A 17,851-nucleotide genomic window follows, 5' to 3' on the forward strand; every position below is an offset into this window, starting at 1 on the left:
TAACACAGTTGGTGCCTTGAAGTGTGTATGTATGATCCTGCTTGTAATTTTTGGCAGGCTTTGCACTGTGTGCAGACCTTTTTATGAGTGTTTGAGAACCGCAACTACACTTTTCTCACAATATTTTAATAACATACTACAGTTGATGCCTTCAAGGGTTTATAGATGACTCAGCTTGTAATTTTTGGCAGGCTTTGAACAGAATGTGTATGAGGCCCTCCTTTATATCTAATACAAGGTGTATCTGAGTTCCTCTTCCATCAAATTACACTGAAAACCCCCTTTTTAATACAGATTTCAATTTTGATTCGCTTAATATCTTTGATTTTGAATGTTTTGTTGTCAGTCCTTAAAGTGGAGTAAATGTGTGACACCATTGTTCTCAGCAGCAACCTGGGAGTAAGAGATATTTCCAGAGGTTTTCCCCATGCTGTTTTCCTTCCTTTCAGCACTTTTTCAATCCATTTGAACATTTTCACTGCTCTCAGACCTTCTTTTAAGGTATGCCGGAAAAATTCTCGGATTTCCCATTGACTCCCATTATACTTGTTACTCTAAACGAGCATGGGAGTATTAGGAATTTGCTCAGTTCAAGTAATGAGCATCTGAGCACTTCAGTGTGCAATCATGCCTAATCAAAGCTAAAGTCATTTGTATACAATGTTTGTAGTAGAGATACAATATTGATGCTTCATTTTTTCTTCTTTTGCTGTAACTTTTCCATTTTCTGTCATCTCACAATCTGTTACATAGTCTTTTAAAGTCCAGCATAAATTTAGCCCTGACTACATTCATTGTGTTCATATAAATAGAACATTTTTATTGCTTAACATAACGTTATAAAGGTCACTGAGACTTGTGTAATAAAATGGATTTGCAACTTGTAGCCAAGTAGTAAAACAAAACTGGACAGGGGTACTTGCAGTTGATCAAAATTTACCTCTACTTAAGACTTCGAGAAGATACAATGTGCAAAAAAATCAGATGCACATTGAGGTATAGTCTTATAACTTACATTAACACAGAAGTGTGTTTTGGCCAAGAATCATTATGGGGCTCTGAGAATTAGAAATAGTTTGTTTAAGCATTGAAGTACTCAACTTTTGATGGTGGATAAAAAAGAGTCATGAATTAAGCTAAAGTCATCACCAGGAGAGCAGTAAGGATGCAACAAACCAGACAATGAAATAAACATGCAATGAAAAGATGGTCTGGAGTCAAAGCCAAGATGTCCAGTTGCAGGTGACAACTGACAAAGCTAAGATCAAGGGGGTCAGAGTCAGGATCAAACACAAGTAACTAGCTTAAACAAAAGTACCACAATCAACAGGCAATGATGTCCAGCCTGATTCCTCACTAAATAGGACCCTTTTTGTGGCCACTGATGGTCGATCAATGGTGAATCGGAAAGAGGTGAGTAAAGAAAATCTTTCAGTTTCGTATCAAACTTCTTGGTTATTTTTCTTCTAAAACTCTTCCCAGTAAACCTTTAATAAGCAAGCAGTCTTTATGTAACTGTTATAAGCTTTTAAGGGGCTTTTACACTGGCTGACAATTGGTCAGGTCAGTTTCTGATGGTAATAATCCATCATTTATGACAATGGTGTAATGTCAATAGATTTGGTGGCTGAATGATGTGTCCAAAAACATAGTGCATAACATTGTTGATGAAAGCAAAACAATTTGTCTTTCACCTTTTTAAGATCGTGTAATTTAAATATAGATTGTTCGCTCATTCTACGATTAGGGTACTGTCACACAGTGCAAGTTTGATCGCTACGACGGCACGATCCGTGACGTCGCAGCATCGTATGATTATCGCTCCAGCGTCGTAGACTGCGGTCACACTGTGCAATCACGGCGCTAGAGCGATGCCGAAGTCCCCGGGTAACCAGGGTAAACATCGGGTTACTAAGCGCAGGGCCGCGCTTAGTAACCCGATGTTTACCCTGGTTACCAGCGTAAACGTAAAAAAAACAAACAGTACATACTTACATTCCGGTGTCTGTCCCCCGGCGTTCTGCTTCTCTCCACTGTGTAAGCGCCATAGCCGGAAAGCACAGCGGTGACGTCAGACTTCACCGCTGTGCTCGCTTTCTGGCTGGCCGGCGCTCACAGTGCAGAGAAGCTGAGACGCCGGAGGACAGACACCGGAATGTGAGTATGTACTGTTTGTTTTTTTTACGTTTACGCTGGTAACCAGGGTAAACATCGGGTTACTAAGCGCGGCCCTGCACTTAGTTACCCGATGTTTACCCTGGTTACAAGCGAACACATCGCTGGATCGGTGTCACACACAATGATCCAGCGATGTCAGCGGGTGATCAAGTGACGAAAGAAAGTTCCATACGATCTGCTACGACGTACGATTCTCAGCAGGGTCCCTGATCGCTGCTGCGTGTCAGACACTGCGATATCGTATGGATATCGCTAGAACGTCACGAATCGTACCGTCGTAGCGATTAAAATGGCACTGTGTGACAGTACCCAAATGGATAAGAGAAACAATCACTATTCATCCTGCGTAACCATAAAGTTGATAAGATCACATAAGAAACTGATTTCTAGAAGGTTCCTTTATTGTACTAGTTACTACAGCCAGAAAAGAATGATTGCGTTACAGTCCTTTGATTGTCATTTTCCTGTCTGTCCTCAATACTCTGTATTTGGATAACTTCATTAGGCTATGCTTACACTTTGCTTTTTTTGCTGTGTTTTCCTTTTGCAGCCAAAACCTGATCTCTTGGCATTAAGAAATCTGCAACCTAAACAAAGGATTTTTTTGCTTTTATTGCTACTATTTGCTGCAATTTTTACTACATTTTTCAGGATCCCAGAGTCCAGCTTTACTTTCACCTTGCAAGCATAACCAATACAAGGTATTAGGCCACCAATGAAACCATGGAACATTTTGGGTAGAAAGGTTAATTTGATCAAATTATTTAGGGAAAAAAGTTTCTTATGAGTGATAAAATAGTGACTATTCTAATAGCTGAATTCAGTTTTGAAGCACAGTTGTGAACTAAGGTTATATGAGTCCATGAAAATACACAATTGCAAGCATAAAAACAGTGGAAGTTGAATTAGTCGGGCATTAACCCCTTAATGAGGAATGACAAATGTAGCATGTCATGAGTGGCGTCAGTTCCCGCATCATGACTGACTATGTCCGTCAAGTTTTAAAACTGTCAATGTGTGTAAATACACAGTGACAGTTCCATGCTGATAGCTGTCTCTGACAGCTGAACGGCACAAGAACAGAACCAATGCCATCTGTCCCTGAACTCACAGGGCTGTGATTGGTCAGAAAATACCATTCATAGCATGATAGCGAAGGAGGTGCTGAAATATCAGCACCTCCCACTCGATCACAGCAGGAGCTCGGCACTGCTAATGGCCAAGCTCCTGCTCTGAAAGCCAGGGAAGGTGCCAGCACTGCTCCTGGCTGTTTGATCCCTTAAATGCTGTGATAAAGAGCGATCACAGCATTAAGAAGCATTCAGAAACATTTGTCAGCATTCAAATTGGCCCGATCACTGACTGGCTTAAGATGGTTCTGTCAGTGCAGCATTGACATGTATAAAGCATTGCAATGCTCGTGCGCTGCAATGTTTTATACCAGCGATCAACGTAAAAAAAAGTGAAAATCCTATATAGGGACTAAGAAAAAAGTTAAAAGAAAATTGTGAAAATATGAAAAAAATGCAAAATAATAAAAAATTATACCAATAAATACACATTTTTATGTAAAGAAAAAAGTACACATATTTCATATCGCTGCGTCAAGAATGACCCGATCTTTAAAACTGTCACACTAGTTAACCCTTCAATGAACACTGTAACAAAAAAACATGGCAAATTAGGGTTTTTTATCCTACCGCTGTAAAAAAAAGTGGAACAAAACACAATAAAAAAGACAAATGTAAATAAAAATGGTTTAACTGAAAATCTTGTCCAGCAAAAAACAAGCTGTGAAACAGCTCCATCAGTGGAAAAATATAAAAGTTATTGCTCTCAGAATAAAGTGATACAAAAATAATTTTTTTCTATAAAATAATTTTTATTGTATAAAACCACCAAAACATTCAAAAAAATACAGTAAATGTGGTATCGCTGTAATCATACTTACTCGAGGAATAAAGCTGCCTTATCAATTGTACCACATGAGGAATGGCATAAAAAACCCTAAAAATTCCTGAATTGCTGGTTATTGTTCATTCTGCCTCCCAAAAATCGGAATAGAAAGTGATCAAAAAATGTTATGTGTCTGAAAATGGTACCAATAGAGACGTCAGCTCATCCCACAAAAAATAAGACCTCACAAGACTCTGTTGGCAGAAATAGAGGAGAATTATAGCTCTCAAAATATGGTTTTGCAAAAAATAGTGTTTGAAAAAATGGATCTTTTAGTGTGTGACATCACTGTATTTGCACCGACTTGAAGAATAAAGTCGCCTAATCACTTATACCACATGAGGAATGGTGTAAAAAATAAACAGAACCAATTCTTCACCTACTATCGATTTGTTCATTATGTCTCCCAAAAGGTCGCAATAAGGTTCAGTTCACATTTATTCTGCCCTCTGCGCTGAGCTCTTACTCCGGGGTTTTAGTGTTTCAGACGGAACCACAGATGTAAGATTCCCTCTAATGACGCAGATGGAGACACTGTGGATGCCATTTGACATATGATTCAGCGATATCTGTCTTTTAAGGAGTGCATAAAAGCACGTTCCACCACAGTTTTCTGCACTTCTGGAAAAATGGACACTGCGGAACAAAGGTCAGAAGGAGTCCAGAGGAGCTCTGCTGCTTCATTATAGTGAATGGATCCCTCAGGGGTTTCATCTAAATTACGTAATTTGAAGATTTAGATGGAAATACTGATGTAAGTACTCAGCATAGAGCACAGGATAAATTATTATTATTTATTATTATAGTGCCATTTATTCCATGGTGCTTTACATATGTCATCCAATATGTTAAGTAAAATGTTCCCAATTAAAGTGTCAACTCAGTCCACAAAAAAAGCAAGTCCCCACTCAGGTCCATCATCTTGTAATGGAAATATAGGGCCTCCAACATAACTGGTAGTATAAAGGCTGTGGAAAACTGAAATAGCTCCTTGCCCTCCCAAAGAAAATCATCAAATTATGTGCTCCCAAATCCAAATGCTCCTCACCCTTCTTAGCGCCATAATGTGCTTAAACCACATTTAGCATCCACGTGTTTGGCAGGGGTATAATTTGCAAAACGAGGTCAATTGAGGGGGATTCTGCTCTTTTCACACTTAGTGGCTCTGTATATGGAGTCTGCAAACTATTCTAGGAAAATCTGTGCTCCAGGAGGCAAATAGTGCTCCACCCCTCCCGCGTCTCTCCGTGTGGCTAAGCAGTACTGTACAGCCACATATGGGGTATTGCCACGTTCAGCAGAAATTGTGTGACAAGTTTTGATGCAATTTTTCCCCATTTCCTCATATAAAAACATACAATCTGGGGCTAAAACAAAATCTTTGTGCTATAAATTGATTTATTTTTTCTTCACTGCCCAATGGTATAAAATTCTATGACACACCCATGGTGTCAATATGATCACTGGACCTCTAGATGGATTAAGAAAGAGGTATAATTTGTAAAATGGGCTCACATATGGGGGGTTCTGCTGTTCTGGCACCCTAGGGGCTCTCCCAGGGGTCATGGCACCCAAAAACCATAACAGCAAAATCTGCACTATACTATGGTGCTCCTTCCCTTCTCAGCTTTGCATTGTGCTTCAAAACTAGCTCATGATTACATGTAGGGTATTGGCTCAATCAGGAGAAATTGCACAACAAACTGAGAGGTCCATTTTTTTCCTATTAGTCCCTATAAAAATTTGAAATTTGGGTCTAAAACAACATTTTAAAACAACATTTTAGAGGTAAAAATGTAATTATTTTTTCTTCACCACCCAATGGTATAAATTTATGTAAGTCACATGTGGTCTCAACATGCTAATTGTACCACTAGATGAATTCATTGAGAGGTGTATGTTATGGAGGGTGTCTGCTCTTCTGGCACCTCAGGGGCTCTGCTAATGTGACATGGCACCTACAAACCACATGAGCAAAATCTGAACTCCAATATGGCCCATCTTCCCTTCTGAGCTTTGCACTGTGTCTCAAAAGTAGCATATATTCCTGTATTCAGAAGACATTGCACAACAAATTTTATGGTTCATTTTCTCCTGTTATCCTTGTGAAAATTAAAAAAAAATGAGGCTGAAAAAAACATTTTTGTGGGAAAAATATGATTATTTTCACGGCTCTACGTTATAAACTTCTGTGGAGCACCTGGGGGTTTAAGGTGTTCATTACACATCAAGATACATTCCTTGAGTCCTTGAGTTATCTACTTTCCAAATTAGGGTCCCTTGAGGGGAATTTCCACTATGTATGCACATCAGGGGCTCTCCAAACGTGACTTGGCGTCCGCTCTTGATTCCAGCCAAGTTTGCATTTAAAAATTCAAATGGTTCTTCTTCCTTTCTGAGCCCTGCCATGCGCTCAAACAGTTATTTTCCCCCACCTATGGGGTATCGGCATACTCAGAAGAAATTGCACTACAAATCTTGGGGTCCATTTTCTCCTGTAAGCCTTGTGAAAATAAAAAAAAGTGGCTAAAAGAACATTTTTGGGGGAAAAATGTCATGTTTTTATTTTCACAACTCTACGCTATGAACCTCTGGGTGGATGACAAACTCACATTTAGTGGCCAGTGTCAGGCAGCTGCTGCAAAGGCAAATAAAATAATGGGATGCATTAAAAGAGGCATAGATGCTCATGAGGAAAACATAATTTTACCACTATACAAGTCACTAGTGCGACCACACTTAGAATACTGTGCACAGTTCTGGTCTCCGGTGTATAATAGAGACATAGCTGAACTAGAGCAGGTGCAGAGAAGAGCAACCAAGGTTATTAGAGCACTGGGGGGTCTGCAATACCAAAATAGGTTATTACACTTGGGGTTATTTAGTTTGGAAAAATGAAGACTAAGGTATGATCTTATTACAATGCATAAATACATGAGGGGACAGAACAAACACATTTCTAATGATCTTTTTACTCGTAGACCTGAGACAGGGACAAGGGGGCATCCTCTACGTCTGGAGGAAAGAAGGTTTAATCATAATAACAGACGCGGATTCCTTACTGTAAGAGCAGTGAGACTATGGAACTCTCTGCCGTATGATGTTGTAATGAGTGATTCATTACTAAAATTTAAGAAGGGACTGGATGACTTTCTTGAATAGTATAATGTTACAGGTTATACATATTAGATTCCTTGATAGGGCATTGATCCAGGTAACTAGTCTGATTGCCGTGTGTGGAGTCAGGAAGGAATTTTTTCCCCAATGTGGAGCTTACTGTTTGCCACATGGTTTTTTTTTGCCTTTTTCTAGATCAACATGTTAGGGCATGTTAGGTTAGGATATGGGTTGAACTAAATGGACTTAAAGTCTTCCTTCAACCTTAAAAACTATGTTACTATGTTACCTGGGGATTCAATGTGCTTACCACACATCTAGATACATTCCTTGAAGGTTCTAGTTTCAAAAATGGGGTCACTTGTGGGGGGTTTGCACTGTTTAGATACATCAGGGGCTATACAAATGAGACATGACGTCCACTCCTGATTGCAGCCATTTTTGCATTTAAAATGTCAAATGGTGCTCCTTCCCTTTTGAGCCCTGCCATGCACCCAAATAGTAGTTTTCCCCACATATGGGAAATTGGCGTATTCAGGACAATTTGCATACCACATTTTGTGGTCCATTTTCTCCTGTTTCCCTTGTGAAATTCAAAAAAATTAGACTTTTTTGGTGAAAAAAAAGTAAAATGGTAATTTATTCTTTCACATTGCATTAATTTCTGTGAAGCACCTGAAGGGTTAATAAACTTCTTCAATGTCGTTTTGTGGACTTTTCAGGGTACAATTTTTAGAATGGTGTAACTTTTGTGTATTTTCTGTCATATAGGCCCCACCAAAGTCACTTCAAAATGTGATGTGTCCCTAATAAAATGGTTTTATAAATTGTGTTGGAAAAATGAGAAATTGCTGACCAACATTTAACCCTTCTAACTTCATAACAAAAAAATTATCTTTTAAAAATTGTGCTGCCTGAGGCCAGCCTCACACGTCCAGATAACTCCGGTACCGGAAAAATCAGTACCGGAGTTATCCGTGTCCGTTTGGTCACGTGGCACATCAGTGTGGCACACGTGCGGTGCGGTGGAGCCGCATATTCATCACTGTAATGAGCGGTACCACGTGACCGCTCACACAGGACAAGCTGACCGGCGCTGAGAGGAAGCATCGCGGGAGCTGGGTGAGTATTTTAATGCAAGCGGGCGGGCGCACAGGGGGTGGGAGGCGGGAGGTTACCAGGAACTTTATTTTAAACACAAAAAAATAAAAAACCCTAGATTTTTCATTCCTTCTCTCCAGCGAACGCTGCTGGTGAGAAGGAATGCATGCCAGCTTCAGCACCACAAGCAGGGGGGACAGCGCTTACTGTAGCGCTGTTTCTCCTGCAGCGGTACGTGCACATGGAGGAGAGTTCACACTGTTCTCCGTGTGCACGTGTGACGCTTTGCGGACCGTGCTGCCGGAGAAACACAGACATGTCTCCGTGTTTTGCGCACGGACACACGGTCCGCGAAAAATCACTGACATGTGCAGAGACACATTGATTTTAATGTTTCTACGTGTGTCAGTGTCTCCGGTATGTGAGGAAACTGTCACCACACGTACCGGAGCCACTTACGCATCAAACAGGCCTAAAAGTAGACATGTGGGAAATGTTATTTTTTAATATTGATGAGCAAGTGTACTCGTTCCACAGGTTTTCCCAAGCACGCTCGGGTGGTTTCCGAGTATTTGTAACTGCTCGGAGATTTAGTTTTTTTTTTACTCAGCTGCATGATTTACAGCTACTAGCCAGCCTGAGTACATGTGGGGGTTGCCTGGTTGCTAGGGAATACCCACATGTAATCAAGCTGTCTATCAGCTGTAAATCATGTAGCTGATGCAACGAAACCTAAATCTCCGAGCAGTTACAAATACTCGGAGACCACCCAAGCGTGCTCGGGAAAACCCGAGCAATGAGTACACTCGCTCATCACTATTTATTAACCATTTTGTATGACATAACTCTGCGGTTTAATGGCATAAGAATTGAAATTTTAAAAATTTTGAAATTTTCAACATTTATGCCAATATTCTGATATTTTCACAAATAAACACAAGTCATATTGAATAAATATTGCCATTATAATGAAGAACAATATGTCACGAAAAAAAAATCTCAGAAGCACTGGGATCCGTTGAAGCTTTCCAGAGTTGTTACTTCAAAAAGTGAAACTGGTCAGATTTAAAAAATGAGGATCATTTAATTTACATAAAAAATACACACAGTAAAGACACAACGTTTCTCCAAGTGGTACAAGCAGTATCCCGATTTACACGATTATCAAATATTCTATTGTTGACCATATTTATTGTGCAGTATTTTGGAGACTAAGACCCCAATTCCTTAAGACTGTCATTTTACATACCAGTCATACCAGTCTTAATGAGTGGTGTGCAGGAATAAGATGCACCAAATTAGGAGTATGCCTCTTAATGAGTTTGGCATATCTTATCAAAAGCATATATGTTACTCAGTCAGGAGTAAATGAAATAGCATTTCTGGTGTTACATATGCCACCACTTTGGCTAAATTTGTCAGGTGAACAATACCACTTTCAGTTCCGGTTCCATCCATTTTAGCAGAGACTCCCGAAACTGGCATGAAAATGCCAAAAGTCGCAAAATACTTGGGCAACTTCATGCTATGCAAATATTTGACTTTTGAAAGTGTTTTACACTAGTTTTTTGCTGTAAACACTGATGTATCAGTGCCAGACTAAGGGTACCGTCACACAGTGCAATTTTGATCGCTACAACGGCACGATTCGTGACGTTCCAGCGATGCATTTACGATATCACTGTGTCTGACACGCTACTGCGATCCGGATCCCCGCTGAGAATCGTACGTTGTAGCAGATCGTTTGAAACTTTCTTTCGTCGTCTAGTGTCCCGCTGTGGCGGCATGATTGCATTGTGTGACACAGGTTGTATACGATGTGCGCACAGTAACTAACGGCTTCTACATCGCAAATACGTCATGAAATTATCGCTCCAGCGCCGTGTATTGCAACGTGTGACCGCAGTATACGACGCTGGAGCGATACTTATACGACGCTGCAACGTCACGAATCGTGCCGTCGTAGCGATGAAAATGGCACTGTGTGACGGTACCCTAAGGGCTCATTTCCACATGCGAGGCACACGTCCGTATCTCGCATGTGGAAACCAAGCTGTGGCGCCGGCACTTTGGAGCGGAGCTGTGCAGCTCCATGTGTTCCTATGCGGCCGCACGCTCCGCTCTGGAGTGCCGGCTCCACAGCTTGGTTTCCACATGTGAGACACGGACGTGTGCCTCGCATGTGGAAATGAGCCCTTAGGCCCTGATTCATCAAAGTAAAAAGTGAAAAGAACATTCAAGAGAATAGTCTCCATCCAAAAACATTTCTTCTGAACTACAAATTACTATCACAAATCAGCAAATTTTATACAGAGAGCCAAAAGTAAAAATTACTCTATCAAATAGATTTAAAAGCAAGTCTGTAAGCAAGATCAACTCTCCTAAACTGCAAAGATGGGCATGTAGGTCTTTAAAATGTAAATCTGTCGACACCCGTATACCTTTATTTATTTTATTTTTTTTTTCCCCTTTTTTATTATTTTTTTTTTACCATTTTATGGTATTTTTAATTTACAAACAAACAAACCTTTATTTTGTAAATCTATCTACACCTTTATCTTGTAAATCTATCAACACTTTTATACCTTTATCTTGCTTTATTTCTAAGTCATTAGCACTTTCATTTGAATGCAATTGAGGCATTAAGTGCTCTTGGCATGAGAGAGCACTTAGTCAATTCCTCCCTAGATTGGCTTCCCACTCAGCACCAGTCTCTTTATCCTAAGCTAAATGGAGCTAAAGATGTTGATGAACTTAATATCCAATTTACATATGAATGGAAATGCTAATTACTTGGAAATGCAGCAACAGATAGAAGACATTTTGACATGTAAATCAATTGATACCTTTATATCTGTCTTTATTTATGTCTGTTGCTGCATTCCCAAGTAATTAGCATTTTCATGTGGTTTGGAGGGTGGGGAAAAGTTGATCTTACTAACAGATTTCCTTTTATTAACACATAACAATATACTAGCAGTTTATATATTCATCCAAATAATAAAGGCTAATCCCACTTATAGTAGATGAATGTCTATAAGTAACAACCTATTCACTTATATCTTGATTTTACCTTTTATTCATTCAGCTGGAAAATGGAAAGTATCTATGTTCACTAGTGCAATGCCATGTGCTGGAACCACATCTCAAGTATACATCATATTCTATGGACATCTTAGGCCATCGACTCCTGTGTTTCTGTATAGTAATGAAGAACATCTATTCCAGAGTGGCCATGAAGATACATTTGATGTATGTATACATAGAGGCATGCTCACAGTTTTGTCAGAGCCAGCTGAGGATGCAATATGCAGCTGACACATGCACCTAACATCTGTAATTTGAGCAATGTGTGATTGCTGCTGTTGAACAATCAAAATATCAAACAGAACACTAGAATGGATGTTTCTCAAGTACTGCATGTGCAAAAAAAAATCCATAAAAAGGCATCAAAATATGGCAAGTACCCCAAAATTGTACAATAAAAACTACAGCTCTGCATGCAAAGCACAAGCCCTCACCGAGATCCATTCCATCAACGGGAAAAAAAAGCTACAAGGGTTGTCCTGGACTTTTATAATGATGACCAGTAATATAAAAGTCCAGGACAACCTCTTTAAAAAGAACCTGTCAAGTCCGAAAATGAATATATAGAAAAATAATCAGCTACAAGGTCTGAGTCAGTGGAAAATCATAGAGAAACCTAGTATGTATATTCCAAATTTTATTTAAATTGCCTTAAAAATGTCAAAAATCCTAACAGACAGAAGACGCACAATATGGAAGACATAAAAAAGGCTATTGTATAGATATATATGTACCCTAATGTGCCCTATAATACTCTGTGCTGTACCCCTGTATGGGGAGAAGCGATGTGGCGCCCGGCTATACGGCAGCTAATCCTGAAGTGCCCTATTGCGCTCTACTGAGATGTGCATGAGTACATGGGGAATCACTAATACTATACAGAGTAATTGCTACACAGCTAGGAGGTAAATAATACAATGATATGAAACCATAATAACCACATGAAAGAGGAGAGTCACATACCGTAATACAATAAAGAGATAGACACTCTGTAAGTGAGCACCAGTCCAAATCCGATTATTCAAGTATATCAGTGAATGGTAAATCCTATCCTATATACTGTAGATTCAAAGATTTTTTTTCATCGCTCCCGAACTAAACGATATTGAAAAAAATGGAGAAATAGTAAATAATTCTTAATATTTCCAAATATACCATTCTATTCCCCTGTTCCCTGGCATAGTTCTGTAAACACGTCTATGAACCTGTCAAGTCCCCCATGCCCTCCAACTCAGTGCACCTTTTCTGGGGTGGCTGCAGGCTGTTATTTTTAGGCTGGGGGAAATATCCATGGCCCCTTTCCAGCATGAGAATACCAGCCCTTAGCTGTAAGCTTTAGCTTGGCTGGTTGTCAAAATTGGGGGGGATCCCACACCATTTTTTAAATGATTTATTTAAAGATTTTAAAAAAGTGCGGGGACCCCTCTATTCTTGATAACTAGCCTAGCTAATGCTGACAGTTGAGGGTGTCAGTTTTGCCCGGCTGGTTATCAAAAATACAGGGGAAACCCAGGTCAATATTTTTTTAAATTATTTATTTATAGCTCAATTGATGGATCAATTGATGCCAGTTTTCCTGGCGTCTGCCCCTAATTTTAGCTGTTTTGGCAGATTTTTAGCCCCCTGAAGGTGTCTATGCATTTGGTTTTGCCTCTCATTGAAATCAATGAGGGTATGTTCGTCGAACCATTTGACAAACATGTTCGGAAAACGTCAGGATGTTCGCCAATCCAAATTGAATCTTGAAAGATTCTGTCATGTCTAGCCACAAGATGGTGGGTTGGGACCGGAGTGGCACCAGGAACAGCTGAAGACAGTGGCAGGTAAGTGTAATACTAGGGTCAGGAAATTACATTAGGGACACCAGTCCTGCGCTGACATAAAAAAAACATTGGAGTGGTGCTTTAAGCTTCATCTTTTATTGTAGGTAATACCACATAACCAATAATTATCCGAAAGCACATAGTAAATGTAGCAAAAGAAACATAAGACACATGTAAATCATCCGCGGACTCTGGTAGATTTAGATTAGTAAATCTGCCTTTTGTGCTGCTTGTCTTGGAAATGCACAAAAAAATTGACAACAGGGAGTTACCATTATCCTGGTCAATGGGTTGTATCCTCACACATCCTGATACTGTCAGCACTGATTTCACAATGTCTGATTGTCTCGGAGATGTTAAATAAAGAAATCCAAAAATGATTTCATGAAGACTTCAAGTACTTACTAAAACTGACATGTCAGGAGAGCCGACAGGGCTTGTTTAAAAGGCTCTTCTGAAATTCACTTATTTAAATTGGTTATGACAGGAATGGAAACATTGATGTCTTTAGATCGTCTTCATTTTCTTTCCCTTAGATTAGCATAGGAGACATTGGAGAAGTGTATAAAATACGAATAGGGCACACAAATTCTGGAGATTCCCCAGGATGGCACTGTGAAGAGGTAATTATTAACTATATCAGTAAAAGCTTATAGAACATGTCTAGTACCATTAAGAATGACTACATTGAAAATTCAATTCAGAACGTGTTGTCTGTATAAACCCTTAATACATTTTATAATAGAAAAGGAAATGGATATGCTTCCTCATGCTCACTTCTACTAGTGCTGAGATTTCAGTCCAATACTTGTCATACTTTTCATTTAAAAACACAATTTTACATCTGATATAAATCTAGCCTTATGTTATTAACATATCCAAACATTACAATTCCCCCAATGGGCTCTTGGGTATTAAACACTAACCTAAATGTATTTTTTGGGTTCTTCTTCCCATCTAAAGATAGTCATATACATTAAATGCTGAACAGATCCAATTTAGGCTAGTTTCACACTAGCGTTTGTAGGAGCTGCGGAGGCGGAGCTAGCGGCGGAGGTGCGGCCGAGGGCGGGGCTTCACGGAGGACGTCCGCAGCCCTCCGCAGCTCCTACAAACGCAAATGTGAAACCGGCCTTAACCAATTATATCTAATGAGTATTGGGATGACACAACTGTCCACTAACTCCAGATGTTGTTGGCTTGTTGGAATAAAGGTTCGAGCATGTTGTCATGCAGATAAGCGGCCATTAGAGGTGATTGTCAGTATCTTATTCGCCTCTCTATAGAGAAATGATGCATATCTTGGAACAGTTTGGAATAGCTATCAATCAATCACGCAATTGTTTAGTCAACAGCATGTAAAGTATTTGGCCGCCTTAAGACAAAGATAACTTAGACTACATATGGACAGTCTTGTGGGAAAATCCTGTAAGGGCTCCATGAGAAAACCCTATATTCTCCTAGTTGAAATGTTTTATGGGAAGGATGTTTGCATAATAAAAAATGAAACGGTATGGGCGCAGACCACCTCTAAGGACACTGCAATAAATGAACATGATTCGATAATGCATTTTACACTACAGGTGCAGCTGTTAAATATTTTTTCAAAAGAACAATTCTGCATCAAAGTAAATCGCTGGCTTTCACGTGACAAGGATGATGGGGAAATCTGCAGGGAGGTTCCTGTGCCAAGACAGGGTCATTCCAAGCTCTCGGGTAACTACATTTTTACTTCTACAAGAATGACTTGAGTTATCCTGTCACAGGCTGGTACATCAGACACTAACCTTCTTTAAACAAGAATCAATAGAGCTATCGATTATGGCATCATGTTAGTTACTAATACCATAAATACAAATACATTAAAAGGTTTATACAGGACTATGTTAATTTTTTACAATGGGCCTAAAAACTAACTGACAGATAGTTGCTAATTTCCTGCCTCTTCTGCCCCGCTCAGATCTCTGCTGGCACGGAGCGGTCACAGACCACTCCTGTCAGGGCTTCTGCTGACATCATGTCGACAGAGCAGAGGGTCCTATTCCACTCTGCTCTGCTGACGGGCTGAACATGTCATGTTGACTGACAGGCAGATCCCTGATGCCTAACTGTGGGAACTTGGCTGTCAATCAGCATGACGTCTGCACTGATGCTCCATTGACAGAGCAGCCCGGAAACCTGAGGAAGCGGAAGAGCTGCTCTGTTGGATAGCACCCGAGCATGCCCAGATGACACGTTATCCAAGCAAGTTCAGTCATCATCAGTAATCAAGACACCTTATTAAGCAAAATTTTGGATGATGGGTATAGAAAAATGGCTAGGAAAGGTAATACCTTGGGAAATATACTTTTCCCTAGTTTATATACAGAATCTTAATGCACAAAAGGCATCTGGCTGCCACAAAAAGGTTATTAGAGTTGCGGCAAAAAATGCAGTGCATGTCCATTTAGTAAAAAGAAGAAATCTATAGCCCTGCCAGAGGTTAGGAAATATGACATAAGGACATATATTAATTGTGATTCTAGTCACATAATTTATTGCATGGAGTGTACAGCATGTAATTTATGTTATAATTGGATGCAAAACTAGGAAATTAAAGAAAAAATTATCTGAACATATTAATAAATGTATTATTATAAATAATACCACTTATTCGGGGTTGACAATAGATTTCAGAGAAATGCTTACATTTAAAGAGTTTAAATTGTTATGGGATTGAAAAGGTTACCTGTCCAGTAAGGGATGGAGACTGGCAAAAGTTCTTAGAAGAAATGTATTGGATCCTTAGGATGAATTTAAAACAGATGAACGGAATGAAATTCCGAAACGGCAAGATGGTATTCTATCAATGACGTATATACGATGGAATATGGCATATGATAATGAAAGGGAATATATTATGCATCATTATTTCTGATCCATTGATCATGGTTTTAAATAGTTTCTCCCATAGCATTGACAATATCTCTGTGACTGGGGGTGTTTTGAAATGCTGGAAACGCATCAGAGATGTCTTTATGAGCCGACAGAACTGATTTTAATGGATCTACAATAAAGGATACCGTTTTTATAAGTGGTTATACCTGTTTTTCCCTCACGTTTTCTTATGAGGAAAAAATTATGCCAATCTACTGGATGAGAATGGGACCCATTTTTTATGCGCTAGTGTCATTGATCCCTTAAAGGAACGAGGTATGGTACAAGGTACAAGAGGAGGATTTAGGCTGAGTTCACATTATGCATTTTGGCTGCTTTTTTAATGCTAATTTTCAGCTGTATTTTATAGTACCAGCAAAGCCAATGAGATTTCAGAAATCTCATGCACACACATTGTTTTTTTAGCATCAGTATTTTGTGCTTTGCATGATTTTTTGGACATAGAGCATGTCACTTGTTTCAGCGTTTTTCACCCATTGATTTGAATGGGTGGTGAAAAAACGCTGTAAAAATGCACCAAAAACGCAGGTGTCATATTTTGCTGCGTTTTTTGTGCCAAAATCCGATTCTATAGAATAGGACTTTTTTTTTCAACACTAAACTTTATCGGCATGCACAAGAGACAAATTTAGCATGCCACAACTGCCGCAAAAAATGCAAGAGAACCCAAGGAAAACCAGGTCTTGCTGCAGAAAAAAACCACTGAAAACCGCCCAGTGTGAACTTACCCTTAAAGATATTTTCCCAAGAACAAAGTTTTTTTTAATTAATAGATCTTGGAATAAAAATAAATTCCACAACTGAATGTATTTAACCCCTTATCGACCAGGGGTATTTTTGGTTTTGCATTTTCATTTTTTGCTCCTTTTCTTCCCAGAGCCATAGCTTTTTTATTTTTCTGTGAATATGGCCATGTGAGGGCTTGGTTTTTGCGGGACAAGTTATACATTTGAATGCCACCATTTATTTTACCATGCCATGTAATAGAAAATGAGAAAAAAATTCCAAGTGCTGTGAAATTGCAAAAAAAGGTGCAATCCCATACTTGTTTTTTGTTTGGCTTTTTTGCTAGGTTCACTAAATGCTAAAACTGACCTGCCATTATGATTCTCCAGGTCATTGCGAGTTCATAGACACCAAACATGTTTATGTTCTTTTTTATCTAAGTGGTGAAAAAAATATTCCAAAGTTTGTAAAAAACAAAAGTTGCCATTTTCCAAGACCCGTAGCGTCTCCATTTTTCGGCATCTGGGGCTGGGTGAGGGCTTATTTTTTGCGTGTCGATCTGATGTTTTTATTGATATCATTTTGGTGTATGATCATCTGTTATTGCATTTTATTGCAATGTTGCAGCAAACAAAAAAACTTAATTCTAGTGTTTTGATTTTTTTTTCTTGCTATGTCATTTCCCATTTGGATTTTTATTTTTTTATATTGATAGATTGGGCGATTCTGAATGCAGTGATACCAAATATGTGTATATTTGATTTTTTTATTGTTTTATTTTGAATGGGGTGAAAAGGGGGTGATTTGAACTTTTATATATTTTTTATTTTTTTAAATATTTTTAAAAACATTTTTTTTTTACTTTTTACTTGCTTAAATAGTCTCTACAGGAGACTCGAAGCTGCACTTGTCCGATCGCCTCTGCT

At 39.1% G+C, this 17,851-nt stretch overlaps 1 protein-coding gene across 1 annotated transcript in view; it reads left to right on the forward strand.

The window, feature by feature from the left end:
- The window catches only part of RP1 (RP1 axonemal microtubule associated), a 729,254-nt gene that overhangs the window by 65,358 nt on the left and 646,045 nt on the right, over positions 1 to 17,851 (forward strand). The window contains exons 4-6 of the mRNA XM_077271713.1: positions 11,441 to 11,604; positions 13,799 to 13,885; positions 14,846 to 14,978. Of these exons, the coding sequence (XP_077127828.1) occupies positions 11,441 to 11,604; positions 13,799 to 13,885; positions 14,846 to 14,978 (384 nt within the window). The remainder of the gene's footprint in view (positions 1 to 11,440; positions 11,605 to 13,798; positions 13,886 to 14,845; positions 14,979 to 17,851) is intronic.

This window comes from Ranitomeya variabilis, chromosome 6 (assembly GCF_051348905.1).
Source record: "Ranitomeya variabilis isolate aRanVar5 chromosome 6, aRanVar5.hap1, whole genome shotgun sequence".
NCBI classification, from domain to species: domain Eukaryota; kingdom Metazoa; phylum Chordata; class Amphibia; order Anura; family Dendrobatidae; genus Ranitomeya; species Ranitomeya variabilis.